We start from the raw sequence: 17449 nt of genomic DNA on the forward strand, positions 1-17449 counted from the left end.
GTGCCGAGATTGTACACATGATGGCGGAAACTTTTAAGTAGGAAAAAGTCTAGTACCAATATCCATCAATATAACTGACTCAATAATTTGGTAATATTTATTTTAAGTCATATTATGCAATTGCGATTTTCAAAGTAAGTAAAGCGTTTTTACAATAATTGGATATTCGTCAAGTTAGCTATGGATAATTAAGAATAGTAATTAAAGACGTTGAAAAAAGCTATTATTTTATCAATATCATATGCAAATTGCTTAGCATTACCTAACATGTCGGCGTCTGTTTCTAATTATTGTGAAAATCCAAGGTCGGCAGTAGTGAATACAGCTAATTTAGAGCTATCTAGAGTTATAGCATAAGTATTGGCCTAGTGGCTTCAGCGTGCAAATCTCATACCTGAGGTCGTAGGTTCGTACCTCGGCAGTGCACCAATGGACTTTTTCTGCATAATGCGCACATAGGCATTTAACGGTGAAGGAAAAAAGTCTTGCCCTAGACCCAAAAAGTCGACAGCGTGTGTCAGGCATACGAGATTTACAAATGATCATGAAACAGATACGTCGGTATAACATATATCTATCTGGGCATCAGATATCTGTACCTCAAAAGGTTGAAGCGCCACTGATTTTTTTTATTATTATTGATTAACGCAGTGCGGGAACTAGTACTGGGAAGCTCCCACCAAGATGTGAGAACAATTTTGTGAGTCAACACGAACTTGGATGCAAAAACTTCGGGATTGGTATCGCCGTCGATATTAGAAGTTGTAGATGGATCCTGGAGTGTATGTCTAGCCTATAAGCACACCAAATTACGTATTAATAGACACGTTTCATTTTTAATGTTTGATCGTTCTTTACCTTAGAAATACATTATATATAAAAATCTTAGAAATAGATTTGTGTTTAGTGTTTTCGTTTGTATCGAATACATGTGAGAAAAAACGCTAATTTCTTTTTCGGTGGAACGCTTGTGAACACATCATATAGCAAGTCGAATTTAAGTATTTCGGTATTTTTGTAGAATATGGACAATATTCACATGTATACACGTGTATTCAATTAATGATAATCATAGTAAGAAAGTCTTCATTAATTCTGGCCTTCACGTCTTTATGTTTTAAAATTAACTCATTCAAGTTGTATGTTTAGTTTAGGTGAAACAATTTAATTCCTAAAATGTAGAATTGTATACATGTGTCTACGTGCTAGAGACTAGGTTACATCAATATTAAAAGATGCAATAATATGGTCTAGTGATTATTAATCAGTTTTCATGTGTTTCCGTCTCTGACAAATACCTACTCCAGCATTACTTAAGTTTTTGGAAGTGTTTAATAACTTAGACGTTTTTAGTCACAGTTGACGTATAGCTTTTTGGCCTTATCCGGATTTTAACTGAGACCTTATGATGGACATGGTAGGCAAATGGCTTGTAAACTCGACTAGATATACATTAGGTATTGTTTGGTTCATCTCACGAATCAGCCGATTAACAATGTACCAACGTTGTATGATGTCAAGACATTTCTTTATAATGGAAATTAACTTAAAACAATGTTCAATTCAGTTCTTATTGTTTTTGGAGCAGTTTTATTTATTATTTTCATTGCATATAATATATGTATCCTATTGTTAAAAAAAATATGACATCCTTTTGACTCTGACCAGTGTTAGCCTGTTGCCTTCTAAAGTTCTAAAGTAGGCACGCGACGGTCAATCTTGGCGTCGTGCGTTTGTATCCCGACTTTTGTATGTCTTAGATAGGCGTTAACTTAGCCTATTAAGAAAAAATACTTAGGAAACAGACACACAAAAAAAGCTAAAGTTACGCAGGCTGAAATAAGCTGCTAACATGGTCGGGTTTTTCTGTGCCTTCTACCTTACATGGTTTGGAGAAGTTACTAATGCATTTGAAATTCGTTAATACTAAATTCCACTCGTAGGATGTCTAAGAAAGTCATATTCAGTCCAAGATGTATGGAGGTACAACATCAGAAGCAGAACAGATTGCCGAGGTGATACGGATGGTTTTTTCTCTGAAACTCAGCTGACTTTATTAGACCGAACAATTCCTCTAAACACATCTCCATGGTAAATGCGGTAGATGATGCAGAGAGACCCCACATCTCTACGCAACGCCAAGGGATCAAGCCGCACCGAAAGTGACTGGTCGTTGACGATGCGAATCGCTCTTCGTTGAATACGGTCAAGCGGAACGAACTGGTACTGGAGAGCTCCCACCCAGAGGTGAGAACAGTACTCCATGTGGGGTTTATACTCAATTCTTTTCAATCCCAAACTTCCTTCCTCCTTAAAGATCATTTCAAATTCTTAGGTCCTTCTAACTAAAAAACTTCTTACGAAATTCCATCTCACAGCTCATGTTTTTTAGGCAATTTGTTTATGATCTCCGCCATTAAGTTGTGAATTAGGCTGCTTTGTATTTTAGAGTAGGTTGGTTTGGTAATTTTTGATTTTGTTATGCACTTTTTGCACTTTCCCCTAATATATCTTATTTAGATTTTTCATAACTAGGATTGCCTGTAAGTTGCATCCCTTATAATTTTTATGTTATTTGTTTTTCTTTTAATGAAACGAAGTTGAATAAAAATATATAAATATATTTCTCTCACAATGTTCCTTTTCACATAATTACGAGCACTGTACGTGAATTGTGCTAACAATTGATCTATAAAGAAGGAAATAACATATAATAGATACATGTAGTATAAATATGTATATATATGCACTCTGAATGTCCTCTTTCTCAAAAGTAATGCATCGGGTGTGACATATCGGTAGTTGAAATTTGATTATTGAAATTAAATAATAATGTTTTTGAATATCGTCAAATTGTTTGTCATATCATGGATTGTTCAAGGTATGTATGTAATTTTTGTTGACGTTTTAATCTAGAAATAATAATTGGGGTAATTATTTAAAGTAACCTTGATGACTATGTATAAGACAATTATGTCTTGTAATGAATCTCAAGTAAACATATTAATGTATTAAAAAAGTATCTGCCTCAGACTGTGCCATCAAACCTAATTGATAATGATTCCGGGAATTCAATTTAGGATCTGTTTATCCGCCGTATTTTAATGTTAAAGGTAGACTGCCACAGGGACCAACTAGTTTAAATTTGTTTTCATTTTTATTTCTTAATTGGAATTAAAATTTAAAAAATATATTCCTTAGTTCCCACTATAAATATGTATACCTACATATGAATTTTTAATACTTCAAAATGGATTTCGAAATTTTTTAAAACAATTACCACAGGTGACGCGCAGGAATCGAGAATTGTAGGCGGTAAGGATGCCTCCGACTCATTGGCTCCATACCAAGTGTCATTAAGGAGCACCGACGGATCAGAAGATCACTTCTGTGCGGGCTCTATTATAAGCGAAAATTGGATTCTCACCGCCGCACATTGTACCAATGGGTACGTAGGCATAGGACAAATATTCTTGGATGGGTACATCGAGATAACAGCTATCTCCATTGAGAGCTTATTATCTGTTTATTACCAATTACCTATTACCTAATCTAGGTTATACGTTAAATGTTGTCAAATAATTGAATTTTTAATCAAAGTTCCAACAAAGACAATAAACGCCTCTAATGATAAAAGTTTAAAAGTGGACCCAGCTGGTTTTGTTTTCATTCATTTAAGTTAATTGCCTGTAATTTGCCGTTATATGAAGCGAGAAGTTTTCTGAAACAATAATAAATGGCTGTATTTCTATTTACGAAATTAAGTAATATTTTTCTAAAATTCCAGTGTTATCGAGATGCTTGAAAATATTTACTCGTTGACGCACATTTTTTTCTTTATAATTGTAGCCTAGAATCAGACCAGATAGCCGCAGTGGTAGGAACAAACAAACTTTCATCTGGAGGAGATCATTATGAGATAAATAAAATTATAATTCACGAGAATTTTGTAGCTGAGCGTCTCCAGAATGACATATCACTGTGTCAAATAAAAGGCGAATTTAACTTCAATGATAGGGTAAAACCGATAAGGTTAGCTTCGAGACCTAAAATTAGACCTGGATCTAGGTGTGTATTGACAGGGTGGGGATTCACAGATGTAAGTACATATAAATATATACAAAACAAATGTTTAAAAATATAAGAGTCTTTCCTCCAACTTCGATTTTGTTCTCTTTGGAGTAGAGCCTCTTGGGCCGTGGGGTTCAAGTGCACAGACGCTAATTAAAAATTTAAGTTGGCGCCTAGTAGATAGTACCGATGACCCCAGAGCTGGCACTTTCCTGGCTCAAAGAATAAGTCTCGCAATACAGCGAGGAAATGCTGCCAGCGTTAAAGGTACACTGCCACAGGGACCAAACTTTTTAAATTTGTTGTATTTTCTTTTTATGTTTATTACTACTTTATAACTTCACATTAATTTCTGAAAAGATATTTAAGGAAATTATTATAGTTTTGTTTTTAATATTCTGAAACTAAGTTTTAATTATCATTATTACTGATTAGATTAGAGAAGATTGTAAATGTTGAATTTTTTTGTGTGTTAAAAATAAAGACTATTAGTATTTTTTTGGAATTTGTCTTATATACGTAGCAAACTTAAGTTTCCAATTCTTAATTTTTTAATAAAAGGTGTACGATTGGTTGCATGAAAACATACGCCGCGTTAGTGAGCAAACCGAGTCTTCCAAAAAACGCAAAAAAGCATGAACCAAAAGGTTTTATAGTGAATAACATATTTTTCAGAACCAAAGAACAGTACCGGACAATCTTCAAGTGTTAAATGTAACGGTATTGAGTAATAGGCGATGCTCAGAGAAACTGGCACAGACAAGAGATCTTACACCTATTGAAAAAACCCAAATGTGCACATTGAATAGAGAATCAGAAGGCGCATGTAACGTAAGTAGACTGGTATAATGCGGGCTACAGCCTATCTTTATTGAGACTGGCCACGCACTCACGAAGATGAAGTGTTTTTTTTCGTTCTATGAGCAAATTAACACATGCTATGTAGGTAAATGTTGTGTGTAAACCAGCATCTCTAACACCCAAGGTTACCTTATTGTTAAATAAAATTCATCGAAGAAACATACTGTATTATTACGTTTTAATAATGCCATAATCGTAGTTATATATGGCATACTATTATTAAATCGTTAAGGTGTTCGAATACTGTATTTAAAACATTTCAGGGTGACTCTGGCGGACCTCTAGTCAGGAATGGAAAACAAGTGGGCATAGTATCCTGGGGAATACCGTGTGCTCGTGGCTTTCCAGATGTATTCGTATATGTACCAGCATACTATGACTGGATTAATGAGCATATACAATAAATTAAATCATATTTCCATACCAAAGTTTCAAGCACTATAGCATTATCATAATTAATGAAGCAAGTGTTGTGCAGTTATATTCTTGGCACGGCTATTGCGCTGTTTATTAATCGATTACTAAACATACATATACCAAAATGTAATTAAATAATATAAAACTATTAAACATTATAACATTAAAAGTTATTTTTATACAATTCCCAGTAAACCTTTTGCTATATATATTAATCTTCTCAAAATCCTATTTAAATCACAGTATTTTACTACCATACGCGAAAGGGTCGCTGTTTCTCTAGGAGTCGAGAAAACTATTGAGCTGCGATATCAAGCAGGGAATGGGAGCTCGTCGACACTGGACTTGTCTCGAACGTACAATCTCATAGTCTCATTCAAGTTTCTCATCCACAAGAATTAAAAATCTTTGTCGAAGTTCACATTTACTACCGTCTAACCAATTGCAACAACTTATTTAGATTCTACCCTTATTTTGTTTAATAAACAATAAACATATAACCCGAATAAACATCTAGTGTTCATAGAATTATTTTATGTACGAGGTTAAACAAAATTAATAGTATAACTCAACTATATGAGTTGTATGTATGTTTATAGCCTTTAGAATGTAAGTACAAAATATAATTGATTTTGCGTCAAATAAAGTGATTTTTAATTTAGTACACTTTCTTTTTTAACACACATTTCAAATACCTTCACCAGCGTACATAGAATCGCAATCGAAAAAAACACAGAAGCGAGGTCGTTTTTTTTATTATTTTAATTACTTTGGCTCTATTTTGCTATCAGCAAACATGCGACGAAATTATGTACAAAATAGATTTAGTATTCACTTAAATCCACAAGCAGGATTAGGCTTAAGCTTGCATCACATCCTTGAGGGTGTAGGTTCGAACCCCGGTCTGCACCAATGGACTATTTCTGTACGCCGTAAAGAAATGGGCGTGGCTTTTACACAGAAATCGGAGGTTAGGCTCCTTTCTTTTGTTTATCCGTGGTTACAGTGAGGGCTAAAATAATGTGACCCCCCCCCCCCTTTCAGCACCATATCGTTATCATTATATTCAAACTGATTCGATTATCAAAAAATTAAAATAAGAATGAAGAGAAAATAATGATATATTTATTAAATTGTATAATGTTATCGAAATAATTTAGGTTTCAGCTTGTAATTAATATTGCTAATAAATTTCTTCGATAACATTTTAATTATGTATATTTCTTTTAATTTAAAAACAAATTACAATTCAATTTATATTTAATTACTAATTAAATAATTTCAAACTTCAGAGGAAAACCTAAGTTGTTCCCACAACCTAAAGGGAGGTTTTTCAATCAGGTCAACCATTGACTTGCCGGGTCAAAAGCCCTGGCTACTGATGTGTCACCAAACCGATGAAAAGAAGTTAAAGTAACAGATTGTATCAATACAAAAATATAAATGTAATTATTCTTATTTGTAATGCGTGATTTAAATTTACTTTAAAATTCTCAAATCTAGGTCGTAGAGAGGGCGAGAACTGGCCAAGTATTCGCCACTTACTTCCGCTTGTTCCTTGTGTTTAAAAACATATATCTATATTTAATGATATTAAGAATAGAAAATAAGGACCATTTTCTGATTGGTTTTAAAAATTTATACTAAACTAAACTATTACACAGCTGAAAGTTGCGTTTATTTGGTTAAATACACGTTACACGTTAATTGTGCACTTGTAATATGGATAAAAGTACATGGATGTTTGGAAACCTAGTGATGTTTATGACCCAGTCGTAGGTAACTTGACGTTTTGACTGTTTGTCATCAGACAGCGATAGACAATTGACAGATATTAATTTCATATTTGTGATTTTAGATCATCACAATACTAACGCCATCTATTGCTAAGAAGTGGAAACTGAAATTTTAAATAGAATTTATTGTGAGTTGCTCTAACTTATTAAGCCCTTTTTTTATTATTTTACAGTCGCTATAAGAGTTTTAAAAACTTTATTAAACATTATTAATGTTATGTGATAATTATACACTATATTATTACATTATATTATTTGTTGAGTAATTAATAACCTACTACTAACAAAGACCACCATATGTAGGACAAAAAGAAAAATTACAACCAAACATACCACAATATATAGGAAGAGATAGATCGTTTTCGACCTCCGACATTTCAAAAAACTAACAAACATACGCGAGCAACCTATCAAAACAAAAACAACAACAAGTAAAACCGGAAAAGCAAAACAAATATGGAAGAAACACATTCTAAAACAACCTAATCAAGAAGCCTTCCCACCACGGTTGGTCGCCGCGGGAAGACCAGACCACCACCCTTTAACAAAAAAACATAATATATATATATAGCAAAGCTTAATACTAGGACTTTAAGAACTCCTGAATCACTATCTGAGCTTGAAGTTGCGCTTAAAGACCTTAAATGGGACGTATTGGGACTAAGTGAAGTGCGCACACCAGGAAATTCAATCGAAGAACATGAAGATTATATAATGTTCCATAAAGGCGAAATCGGAGGCCAAAGAGGAGTTGGTTTTTTAGTTAAAACCCACTTAAAAAACTCCATAGAAGATTTCATCGGTATGACGGAAAGAATAGCCATACTGCATTTAAAAATACCCAGCTTCAAAAAAATATGGTCAATCATCCAAGTCTACGCACCAACTGAACAAGCTGATGAACTAGAACATACATCCTTTTATAATTCACTATCTCAAATCATATATGACTACTCTAACAATATTATTATCCTGATGGGGGATTTCAATGCCCAAGTAGGCGCTAGACAAAACGATGACGAATACATATTGGGAGAATTCGGCTACGGAAAAAGAAGTATCAATGGCCAACGATCAATAGATCTCCTTCTAGAACATAATCTTACAATTATGAACAGCATCTTCAAGAAGAATAAAAACAACAAGTGGACATGGGTCTCCCCTGGTGGAAAGTACAGAAATGAAATAGATTATATTTATTTACTATTTACAGACACCACAGTCATTTCTAGGTTAAATTTCAATACTAACCATCGCATGGTTAAACATTGCTCAAAATGACGCATCCTAAGATCCGTAGAAAGCACATTAACTTGCATAGCAGAACCCATATCGCGGAAACTAACGAAACAACATCATACCCACTAGCAACTCAGACCAGAGAAATCGAAGTAACAGAAGGACTTGACATAAGAAACAAATACACCAGATTTCAAAATCAACTTCGCTATGCTAATACTAGAAAAGATAAGAAACAAAAATTTATTTTGAGTGATTCTACCATGCAGCTTATAAATAAAAGAAAAAGTCTAATTGCGAACAAAAACGGCAAACAGAATCTGAGAGAAATAGCCGAAATAAGTAAGGGAATAAGGAAGGGCATACGCAAGGACAGGAAAACAAGGAGAATACAAACACTCGAAAAACACATAATTGAATCAGGCGGAACTAAAAAAGCTTTTAAAGAACTTCGTGAAGCGACTCCTTGGGTACCTAATCTCAAAAGAAATCCAATTAACATCACGAACCGCAAAAGTATAGTAAAGACAGCATCAGATTTTTACAGAAATCTATACTCCAACCCAGCTATCGCAGGAAACGAACAGTGCAACAACTACAAAACGACCATATACCCTCCAAACTTAGAACCAGATATATTACAAAGTGAAGTCAGGAAAGCTATATTAAGCCAAAAGTCAGATAAGGCACCAGGTCCAGACAAGATCACGAACGGATTACTGAAAGGAACCCTAAAAGAACTGGTGCCCATTCTGACGAAAATCTTCAACGACATCCTAACATCAGAACAGATTCCTGAACAATGGCAAACCTCGCACATAATTCTTATATACAAAAAAGGCTCAAAGGAAGACTTATCCAACTATAGACCAATAAGCCTGATGTCAAACATATATAAGGTTTTCTCCAAGATATTATTAGATCGATTAAGCACCACATTAGACGAGAGCCAACCAATGGAACAGGCTGGATTTAGGAAAAACTTCGCAACGATAGATCATATACACACAGTCAAACAAATCATAGAAAAATACAGTGAATATAACAAAACAGTGTATATGGCTTTTATAGATTACACCAAAGCTTTTGACAGCATCAAACATGAAGTGATATGGGAAAGCTTAGAAAACCAAGGAGTATCCGGGGCCTATATAAACATCATAAAACAAATATATGCTAACTGCAATGCAAGAATACAAATGGAAACACTCGGAAAGACATTTAAAATCGAAAGAGGTGTCAGACAAGGGGACCCATTATCTCCAAAGCTATTTTCTGCTGTGCTTGAAAACATATTCCGAAAACTAGAATGGAATGAATTTGGACTAAATATAGATGGGAGAAAACTACATCATCTTCGATTTGCAGACGACATTGTATTGTTCGAAGAGAACCCTCATAAACTTGAAGAAATGATACAAGACTTAAACAACGAAAGTGAGAAAGTAGGCCTGGAAATGAACACAAGCAAAACAAAGCTACTATCAAATTCAATCCCATACGAAATAAAACTTAATAATCAACCTCTAGAATATGTTGAAGAGTACATTTATCTGGGGCAAATTATCTCTCTAACTGATATAACCACCAAAGAGATCAAAAGAAGAATAGCTAATGGATGGAAAAGATATTGGTCACTGAGGGAGATCATGAAAACAACAGATTTCAGCAAGAAAATAAAGAGAAAAGTCTTTAACACATGTATCCTACCCTGCCTTACCTATGGCTGCGAAACTTGGGCACTATCTAACCAGCACAGGGATATGCTATCACACTGCCAAAGAGCCATGGAAAGAAGCAAGCTGAGCATAAGAAAATTAGATAAACAAATAAACGCAGACATAAGAGCTAGAACAGGTGTGACAGACATTCTCACTAAGATTGACCAAATGAAATGGAGATGGACGGGTCATATGCTACGGAGCTCTCATGAAAAATGGAGCAAAATAGTGACGGAATGGTACCCTAGAGATGGAAAACGAAGAAGAGGTCGACCACGCAAGAGATGGGAGGACGAACTGAAACTAACAGCAGGCTACAACTGGAGAAGAGTCGCAAAAGATAGAGAACAGTGGAAAGGGTTAGAGGAGGCCTTTGCCAAGAGGCAAACCGAACTCCGAGATATACTGGAGTGAAAATATATTAAAGTTCAGATATATAAAGTGACAGAGTTTCGGAATTTAAAGGCTATATTATTATTATTATTAACAAAGACCACCAAGGATGATACAAAAATAAATCTAACGTCTAAATTACATATTTCGGATCTAAATCATGAAAACGTACTTTTCTCTAAATTATTTTAATTTTCTTTAGCAACCTATTTTCTAGCTAATAGTGAGCACCTTTTACCGCAATCAGATAATACATATATAGTTCGGAAAAAGTCGTAAAATAAGTTTGATAAGATGTCATATAAATTATTTTAGACTATATTATTTCCATGCGGTAACTGCATAATATGGTCCGTAAGTTGGTTTCCCCCCTATATGGGGAAGTAATGAAAAGGGAGTAGCTGCGTTCTCAATTTAATTTTTTTAAATATAAAAGAGTACATATTATATACTAAGACTAAGCGAATTATACTATGAATGTAGCAAATCATAAAATGCATTTAGCTATTATCAATAATTTCGTTCTTTTACTCCTAATATTTGTCAATACAATCTGTCATATATTATATAAGTCAATATAATAGATAGGTACTACTAATAAACACAAATAATACTTATGTTTGAAATGATAATGGATAAAAGCGGTAGTTTTAATATATTAATAATAACAGTTATGGCCGAATACATCCGATAGTTCGTATGGAATCAAGAACAACGGCGTGAATTATTTTAATACGTATATTAGTAGTTTCATTAGGTACGCTCATTCATTTAAGGCGCTAAATCGATTGTCTTACATTTTTGTTTAGACAAATAGAGACCTCGGAGACTTCGAAATCCGGGTAACTGATTTACATTAGAAGCCTTTTAGTAATACCTATATCATTAATTGTAATGAACACACACGCATTGTTTGTGTGTGTGTGTGCAGGCACGTGCAGACACTAAATAATGTGTGCGAGAAATATATTTGTCATTTAAATAATCTTATTTTAATTAAACTTTCTAATACAATATTGTAATTTACATAAAGGACAAAATTGCTTTTTTAAAAAGTAATTACGTAGAAGCATTTTTCTTATTCTATGGTTAAATTATAAAATAAGAAAACAAATTGATTTGGTTTGTAATAAAAAGTAAATTTGTTTTGTATTAACGTGAAATGGAGTTTGTTATGCATATTTCAGAACAGATCTGATCGTTGTTTTTGTGTGTAGATATATATAGGAAATGTTAGTTACTTTTTAACCAAACATATTTCAAATAGAAATCGTATCTTTTGTTGGCCCTTGTGGACAAGTAATTTAAAATAATATTTTAATACGTTTCAACTTTCTAAATAGATAATACTTCACTGTCAGGCCATGTTTAAAGCACTAGTTATATTTTTATTTTTGCTATGGGAGGCGAGAGGTATGTATTAAAATTGTGTATTTTGTGTGTTTAATTTATTTTTATATCCTGGATACACTTCGTTGATTATTTAAAAATGTGAAGTAATAGAGCGCAGAGTTAGAGAAATCACCTCGGCAACGGGTTTTTGCACCACAGAAGGGTTCGTCATATCTCGTCGTCGGAAAAATAATTATTAATAGATGACCTCTTTCTAAAGGAGAAACAAATAATGACCTGGATTCCCGCGTAATTGGTGGGGAGGACGCAGCTGAAGGCTCTGCACCCTTTATAGCATCGCTCAGACGTTTTATTCGCGGCCAGGGACGCGTGCATGTCTGTGGTGGCTCCATATTAACTCAGAACTGGATTTTAAGCGCTGGTCATTGCACCTTCGGGTAACAAATAAAACTGAATTATTTTAGTAAAAGGAACTGGGAACTTGCCTTAAAAGTTGTATAACTAGGCCCTTTTAATAGAATGGCTTATCGAACTTTGAGGGCTGTTTAGAGAGGCTTAAGCGGGCTTAGGTAAAAATAAATTACCTTTGATATATGGAATAAAACCGTATGAAATGTGCTCAAATATATTTCGTGGGCTATCTTGTGTTGGCAGACTATTCTAGCATCGCTCAGCGTTAAGTAGATTTTTTGACCTCCCATACTCGAGATATGATCTTCGACAATGTTTGATTGATAATAATAATAAAGCCTGTTTAATTTCAATCTTTACAAAAGTATAATATACAGCTTTGTTTTGATCATTGATTGAATTTTTGAATAATAATCGAAACCCCTTTACGGGTAAACGCCGGCTTTTTCCAAATTTCCATGTTTCTTTCTCCATTCGCTTTCTGTTAACGCTTCTATTTCTTCTGCCTTTTTTGGGGCACCCTCTTCTCCTCCTTCCCCTTGGTAATTTCGCTAGAGTCTTAAAAGTTCATCTGTGCATTTTTCTATATGCCCATTGCCATATTTGTTTAAGGGACTAATGGCATCGAATACTTTTGTTTTTTGTTATTAATGTTTGATTTAGCGTCTTCAATAACGAAATTTTCTGTTTCCTGACTTTATATAAGAATCACATTTGAGAATAGTGGCGTGACTAATATTGTCTTTTCCTTACTCCAGTTTATCTTTGTGCATGATGAGATATATATATAGACATAATTTATATCTTTAATTTATATCAGACATAATTTGTGCATGATGGCGTTTAAATCGCACATTTCAATAGTTAACAAAAAATGTAATTAGTTGGCAATATCTTTTTATTATAATCATAAGATGAAATAGTCTATTGAAATGTTGCCAATATCAAATATTATTTGTCAAACCCCTATATCCCTCTTGCTAATCTTCAACTTCGAGTTATGCAAATAAATTCGCGTTCATATCCGTTTAAGAAGTTTTATTGAAATGTGTATGGACTATTCATAGTCCGCGTAGCAATATGCTTAGACCCGAAATACATATATATAGATACGTAAGGCGGAACGCTGCCAGTATCTTCGGAACGTTGCCTAAAGGGACTCCTTTTAATAATATATTTTTACTATTATTATTACTACTTACCTGGGTTAAATTATTGTAAATACTTTATATTTGAATATAAAGCATTCAGTTTTCTCACTGATTGACAACACTTAATTTACCATAGTGTAATAATTTAAAATGTCACATAGAGTATTTTGTTTTTTTAGAGTCCCAACACACAATATCTTTGTAAGGGTTGGCACAAACAAACGCACTTCTGGTGGGAACTGGTACGGCGTACATTCCATCGTCATTCACGAGAATTTCAATGCAAATACATTGAAGAATGACATCTCACTTCTAAAGATCTTTAGTTCTATAGAGTTTGATACTAACATTCAACCAATAAAGCTACCAACGAGTAATATAGGCCCTGGAGTAATGTGCAAACTTACGGGATGGGGTAAGACTGATGTGCGTATAAGTTTTGTAATTTATATTTTAATTTGAACAAAGAGTGTATAATATTTTTAAAGGTATCGAAATGACGATACGTTTCAATTGATTGTGGTTAGTCAAAGCAATGAAATGGAATTCCGGTTACAGATCGATCAAACAAAACGTATTCTTATAAGATATGGTTTATTATAAAAAATGCGTAATTTAATTTATCTTAAATTTTAGAAGTGGCGAATGTTGTACTCCTGGATGTTGGGAGACGTTTAAACGGATTACTCTCTTATACACTACACATATATTTTTCACTGATGAGAGAACTCACTAAAACAATTAAAATAAATATTTAACACAAAACTCCTAAAACTCCAAACCAATGTCAGTATTTGTTGAATGATTTCAGTCACAGACATTTCCTGAAAACCTTCAAGTGGTCTATAATTTAACTACAATATCTGTGGAAGAGTGCAATAACAGGCTTGATAACGTATCTGAGAAATTTCTTCCAATCATTGACAAACAACTTTGCACATTAAATAAGGAAGGAATGGGCTCGTGTCAAGTAAGTAATGACCTCTCAGTAAAAAAAGTGATTTAAAATTATTAATTGCGCCATCTATGCATAGAATTAGCTAACTAACTTCGTATGTTTCTAAAACAAGGTTGAATTGAATTTTGTCAATTTTTACTTTTTTTTTTATATTATGGAAATAGTTTTAACTTTATGCCAGTATTTTTTACTTTATTGTTGGTTTCGTTATTGAGGGCTACAGAGTAAAGGTACAGCGCTAATAGCCATAGCGTGCCGACATAAATGTTTGTAGGTATAGTGCTTTTCATGAAAGAAGTCCCCCAGACGCTGCGCTGCAATCGCATGCCGTAATGTTGCCATTTATGAGTAAAAAATTTACCTATTTTATATACATTTAGCAGATGTAATTTATCAAATAATATTATTTTCTGCATACTTCGACGAAACAATATTTATGTTATGTAAAAAGTATATTTTTATGTACTTATATTAGCGGTGTTCTATCTACTTACAGGGAAAAGATGAGAAAATAGGGTAAAGAAAAGCAATACAATTTTTTATTCAGAGTTTTATTGCATAATTGTTGGGTTACAATTTTTTTCGAAGTACACGCCGCTGTTGTTACAATACCTTCGTTTGTAATTCTTGTTACAGTTTTCTCTGACACACCTGCAATTAAATTATGAACAATTAAAAAAAATAATAACTTTAAGTTTATAATGCTTATGTAATATGTAATATATGTTTTAATTTAAGTTACCTAGTTTCATCACGTTATGTATTTGTTAAATTTTGTCGCAAAAACGAATTTATATCATAAAAGTCCCATCAATACAGCAAAAAATTATTAAATGGCAACTCTAAAAAGTACCTGTTATGGCGGTAACTCTCTTCCGAACTTTGTTTAGTGGTATTAAAACACCTTGATTCTTATGTTCCGCTTCACAAAACTCTTTCACCTTTAATATCATTTCTCGAGCCGAACTTTTTACAACTTTTGGCATTGTAATCAATCTTTAAAATGCACTAAGCTAGTTAAAAATTCACAAAAATCTACCACAACAAACGAACTAGATAACATCGACGAATGACAACATTGCCGACCTGTCAAATTTAGTTCCAAAAATCGCCGCGGGACTTCTTTCATGAAAAGCACTATACACTTTACAGTGCCACATACTTTTCTTGCTCGGTGTTACCACCGTCGCCATTTTGAAATGTCAGACTGATATTGTCAGTTACCAGCTATTAAAAATACAACTATTTATCAACATCTAATAAAAATCCAAATAAAATGTATTTATTTTTATCCTTGCATTATAAAAAGCTTGGCAAAGTTTTCATTACCGAACGGTTCTGATTGCTAGATATCTTAATGCTTACAAGATATTATATAAATAGTACATGTAACAAACCTATCATATCAGTTATTTCTAAGTTTGTGTTACATTTATTTAAGCCTAGAACTGTATTTTCTAGATACTAGTATACATTGTTTTATTAAGACATTTCAATAAATTATTAAGTTAGCCAGCATGACTTCCTTCACGAAATTATTCCCCTTATAATGGTTAATTTTTATTTACTGGCAATACTAATATCTATGACAGCGACGCTCTTACTTTAATCGAGGTTTCTTCTGCAGGGAGACTCTGGTGGACCCCTCATTAGTGATGGTGTACAAATTGGCATCGTCTCTTGGGGTGTTCCTTGTGCTAAAGGAAGACCTGATGTTTTAACAAGAGTATACAGTTACGTGAAATGGATAAATAATTACATTTCAAATGAATAGTTATAGTTTTGTTGTGTAAATAAAAATTTACGTTATAATTGAAGTTTATTTAACTCAAAATGCTATTGTCTTCCAATACTAATAACAATTGTCCAGTGGCATTACACCCCTTACATTAACTAAGCAATCTCTTCGAAAGGAAATATTTCGATTCATGAAATAAGAAAATATACATTTATAATTTAAATTTTCTTTAATATTACATTATAGAATTGACATCAGAAAACGAATGAATTATAGCAGATAATCATTCATTTGTACCTCTTTAAGCAACTGTGGTGTCGAAGATTCGTGATTTTGCTATTATACTATTTCAGTAACTGGCGATGGTGTAGGGGTAGACGTGCAGCTTGTGGCGAAAGTAAATTTGTTTCGATATCATGTATTTCTAGAGAAGATGAGGAAGGAGTTAGGCTATTTTCGGCATCAGAATCCCAGGAAGAGACTCCATGGAAGTATTGTCATCGTTCGTATGTTTTGTGAAGTAGTTTCCTTCTCGTACTAACACAGAAAAAACGGAACGGAAATTAAAAGGTTACCTGCTACCGGTACACAAATATCGCTAAGTTCACTTGTGTGTTTAATCATAAAATCATATTATATGTACTATTATTATTACATATAACTTGTGATTTTGAATGTTTGACAATAATCGTCAGCGACAGACCGTTGACAAATATTAATTTAATATTTGTGATTTTGGCTCATCACAATACTAACGCCATTTATTGCCACAAAGTTGAATCTAACATTTGAAATATCTCAAAGTGATATATAATTCTTTATTTATATATTTATTGACAAAACACTTAGACAATATACGAAGTCAAAACTGATTACAGTGATAAACAAAATATATGAAACAGAAAACATATATTATGTACATTTGACAAAAAGATAAAAATTAAAGAAAACTGCATTTTATCGGCAATTAATTCTTAATATTTCAAAGTAAAACTAAAGAGAGAGCGTTAATCAATTCCGTTATTGAATCAAACATTTTAGAAAAGTGCCCTCTGTGTTTAAGTTGTTTCACTAAGTTGTTCTACAGACCAATGGTCCTTACTGAACTTCAAGATAAAAACATTTTTATCAGTTTTTGATTCATTTGAAATCTTGTGGTAAATCTCTCGATATAATTAATGGTCTGAAGTGCTCATCCTTGAACAAACGAATTTTGCCGAAGCAAGTTTTGTGATGGAGCAGTAGTATAGATTGTAACTTAGTCAAGTGATAACTTACGAAGATTAAGTTTGTATGCAGACTGAAATGAAGTGTTGTTCCGTCTAGCGCCTAAATAAATG

At 33.3% G+C, this 17449-nt stretch overlaps 2 protein-coding genes across 2 annotated transcripts; both read left to right on the forward strand.

Moving 5' to 3' along the window:
• The first annotated feature begins 2748 nt into the window (after positions 1-2748).
• Positions 2749-5452, forward strand: LOC125063825 (chymotrypsin-1-like). The gene is made up of 5 exons (XM_047670474.1): positions 2749-2881; positions 3286-3448; positions 3850-4099; positions 4747-4902; positions 5196-5452. Exons 1-5 carry the CDS (start codon positions 2833-2835, stop codon positions 5334-5336), a joined length of 759 nt encoding a protein of 252 aa, XP_047526430.1. The 5' UTR covers positions 2749-2832; the 3' UTR covers positions 5337-5452.
• A 6286-nt stretch (positions 5453-11738) lies between these two features.
• Positions 11739-16183, forward strand: LOC125063820 (chymotrypsin-2-like). The gene is made up of 5 exons (XM_047670465.1): positions 11739-11911; positions 12111-12288; positions 13593-13839; positions 14225-14383; positions 15999-16183. Exons 1-5 carry the CDS (start codon positions 11863-11865, stop codon positions 16143-16145), a joined length of 780 nt encoding a protein of 259 aa, XP_047526421.1. The 5' UTR covers positions 11739-11862; the 3' UTR covers positions 16146-16183.
• The last annotated feature ends 1266 nt before the right edge of the window (positions 16184-17449 follow it).

The sequence above is a fragment of the Pieris napi genome, chromosome 3 (assembly GCF_905475465.1).
Source record: "Pieris napi chromosome 3, ilPieNapi1.2, whole genome shotgun sequence".
NCBI classification, from domain to species: Eukaryota; Metazoa; Arthropoda; class Insecta; order Lepidoptera; family Pieridae; genus Pieris; species Pieris napi.